Here is a 2,307-nt window from a genome sequence, read left to right on the forward strand (position 1 = left end):
AAATAAACATTCACAATGAAGTTTATTTGAAGCAGACTTCAAAGGCGAAGTTGTTTTAAGAGTTAATACTTCTATTTCAAATCTAGTGCGTGGCGTGGGCGCCGAACACTTGAGGATGTTTGGTTAATGAGCCGCCTGTCTTCCGGCGGTAAACACATTCTGTGATCCTTTAGCACTAATCCAAGCTCACAATCAATCCGGTTTCGGTTCTTTCTTTTTAAAATTTCATGGATTAAAATAGGGAACCTGATTGTGGCACGCTATACTAATCTTAAATTCAGGCTTACCTACCTCTCGTAAAGTTATTAATCCGGCCCGAAAACAAATCGCCCGTTGAATATTAATATTCTTCCTGTTAGTTTGCTTTATTACCCTTTTGTTTGTCACGAGTGCAAACATCTCTGGCAGCCAGCTTAAGTAAAAATAGGTAATAGATAAATAAAATCAAGTTGTAAGGGAAATAATATTTTCATTTTATTTATTAATTATATCTCTCTTATTATAATCTTTATCCTATTTCAATAAATATACATTTCTGCAAATATTTACATTTTTACAATTGCTAATGCGGAATGCTAAGTGAGGTCACAACGAATGTTACTAATATTGCGGACATCTTCAGTGCTACACTCGCTGCTAGAAATTACCTCATTTCCACTGGTCCATTTGGTACACTAATTAAAACTAGATCACAGATAGGAACGTCAAGCTTTACTCAGCCGTATGGAGATTGCTAAGTCACTGTCGACTGAGAACGGTCACCGGCTTGTAGATGTGTGGCGTGAGGGGGTGATGCGACGGCGAGGGCAGCTCGGGGCTCGACGCTCCAGACGTGGGTGGCGAGTGGGCCATCAGGGGAGGCGACGGCGGCAGCAGAGGGGACGTCTGGGCCATCATCGCTGATGCTTGAGCTAAATGTGAACTCTGTAGTAAAGAGTTCTGGCTCAGGAAAGGTGCCGACGGTAATCGTTCGTATAGTGCTGGCGAGTAAGGCAGACTTCCGAAGCCCATCGCTTCCGCGCCTCGGAATGCTGGGTGTACTGCACTTGGAGCTACTGGTGGCGTCTTCATTTGCATCGGAGCATATCTTTGATATAGCAGTTGAGAGTACAGACCGACAAGTTGAGAGTAAGAAGCCGGGGGGTACGCGCCGGGCATAGGAGCGCCTGGAAAGAGTGGGCGTTTGAAGCAAGCCAAACGCGAGCGGCCGTTGAGCGCTGATCGCCGACGGAGTTTGCCTGTAGTTCCACCAATGAACACATCTTCGGCGGACGCGTCGAGCATCCAGTAGTTGCCTTTTCCGGGGTCATCGTAGTGGCGTGGCACTTTCACAAAACACTTGTTCAGGCTCAGGTTGTGACGGATGGAGTTCTGCCAGCCTTGCCTGTTCTCTCTGTAGTACGGGAAGTTGGTCATAATGTATTCGTAAATTCCGTTGAGTGTGAGTCTCTTTTCAGGGCTGTTGCGGATAGCCATCATTATTAAGGCGTTGTAACTGTACGCTGGTTTTTCATGTTTCTTGTCTTTTTTCTCATCATCCTTTGGTTTAGAGCAGTCGACAGGTTCCGTTCCGGTAACATCCAGTTCCGAGTCACTAAGATCTGCTTCAGAAGGTGATGCGCCAGTCGAGGAGGCGGCTGGAGACGGCGGCGCCTTGTTCTCGTGGTTCATCAGTATAGAATTGATACTGAAATCTCCTTCAAACTTCACCATATTGTCACTTGTGTGTTTCACTTGTCAGAACGTTACGTGCGCACCGGGGCTAGCAGGGCGACGACTGGCGGGCGCGAGGGCGGCTGCGCCTATTTATACGGCGCGCGCGTCGACCCGCCTCTGAGAAACAAGGGAGCAACAGCGGCCAATCACAGCGCGAGCTTTCCGGTACATAGAGCCACGCCTCACAAGCTTCCCAAGCTTTGTTAGTAGTTCAGTTAGTATTTTATTTTATTTGTATCCCGTGAGTGTCGACTGCAATTTTGTTTATTTCGTTTTTTCCGTGCATTGCATAGCGTTGCGGTCCACTACAAAGGTTTTTAAATTTTAGAACAACTGTTTACTGCATATTTTGTCGTGAAAATTGTGTGTCTATAGTACTAATTATATTATCTATGCATTACCTACTTGCAAAGCTTTTTATTAATGTTAGAGGCCTTGTCGGGTTGGCTAATAATTTTGTTATAGATCTGTCTAGGTTACACATGATACTTTTTACGCAGGTACTACATAGGTACACATACAAATGCCAAATGCCATCAGACGTTAGATGCCATTGCTTTGTGTTTTTTTTACGTTTGTACCTACCTAATT

At 45.2% G+C, this 2,307-nt stretch overlaps 1 protein-coding gene across 1 annotated transcript; it reads right to left on the minus strand.

Annotated features, from left to right (window-relative positions):
• Positions 1 to 450: 450 nt before the first annotated feature.
• On the minus strand, positions 451 to 1,791 carry LOC134648017 (fork head domain transcription factor slp2-like). Its single transcript, XM_063502451.1, has one exon. It carries the CDS (start codon positions 1,711 to 1,713, stop codon positions 739 to 741), a length of 975 nt encoding a protein of 324 aa, XP_063358521.1. The 5' UTR covers positions 1,714 to 1,791; the 3' UTR covers positions 451 to 738.
• Between the last annotated feature and the right edge of the window lie 516 nt (positions 1,792 to 2,307).

Source organism: Cydia amplana, chromosome 1 (genome assembly GCF_948474715.1).
Source record: "Cydia amplana chromosome 1, ilCydAmpl1.1, whole genome shotgun sequence".
NCBI lineage: Eukaryota > Metazoa > Arthropoda > Insecta > Lepidoptera > Tortricidae > Cydia > Cydia amplana.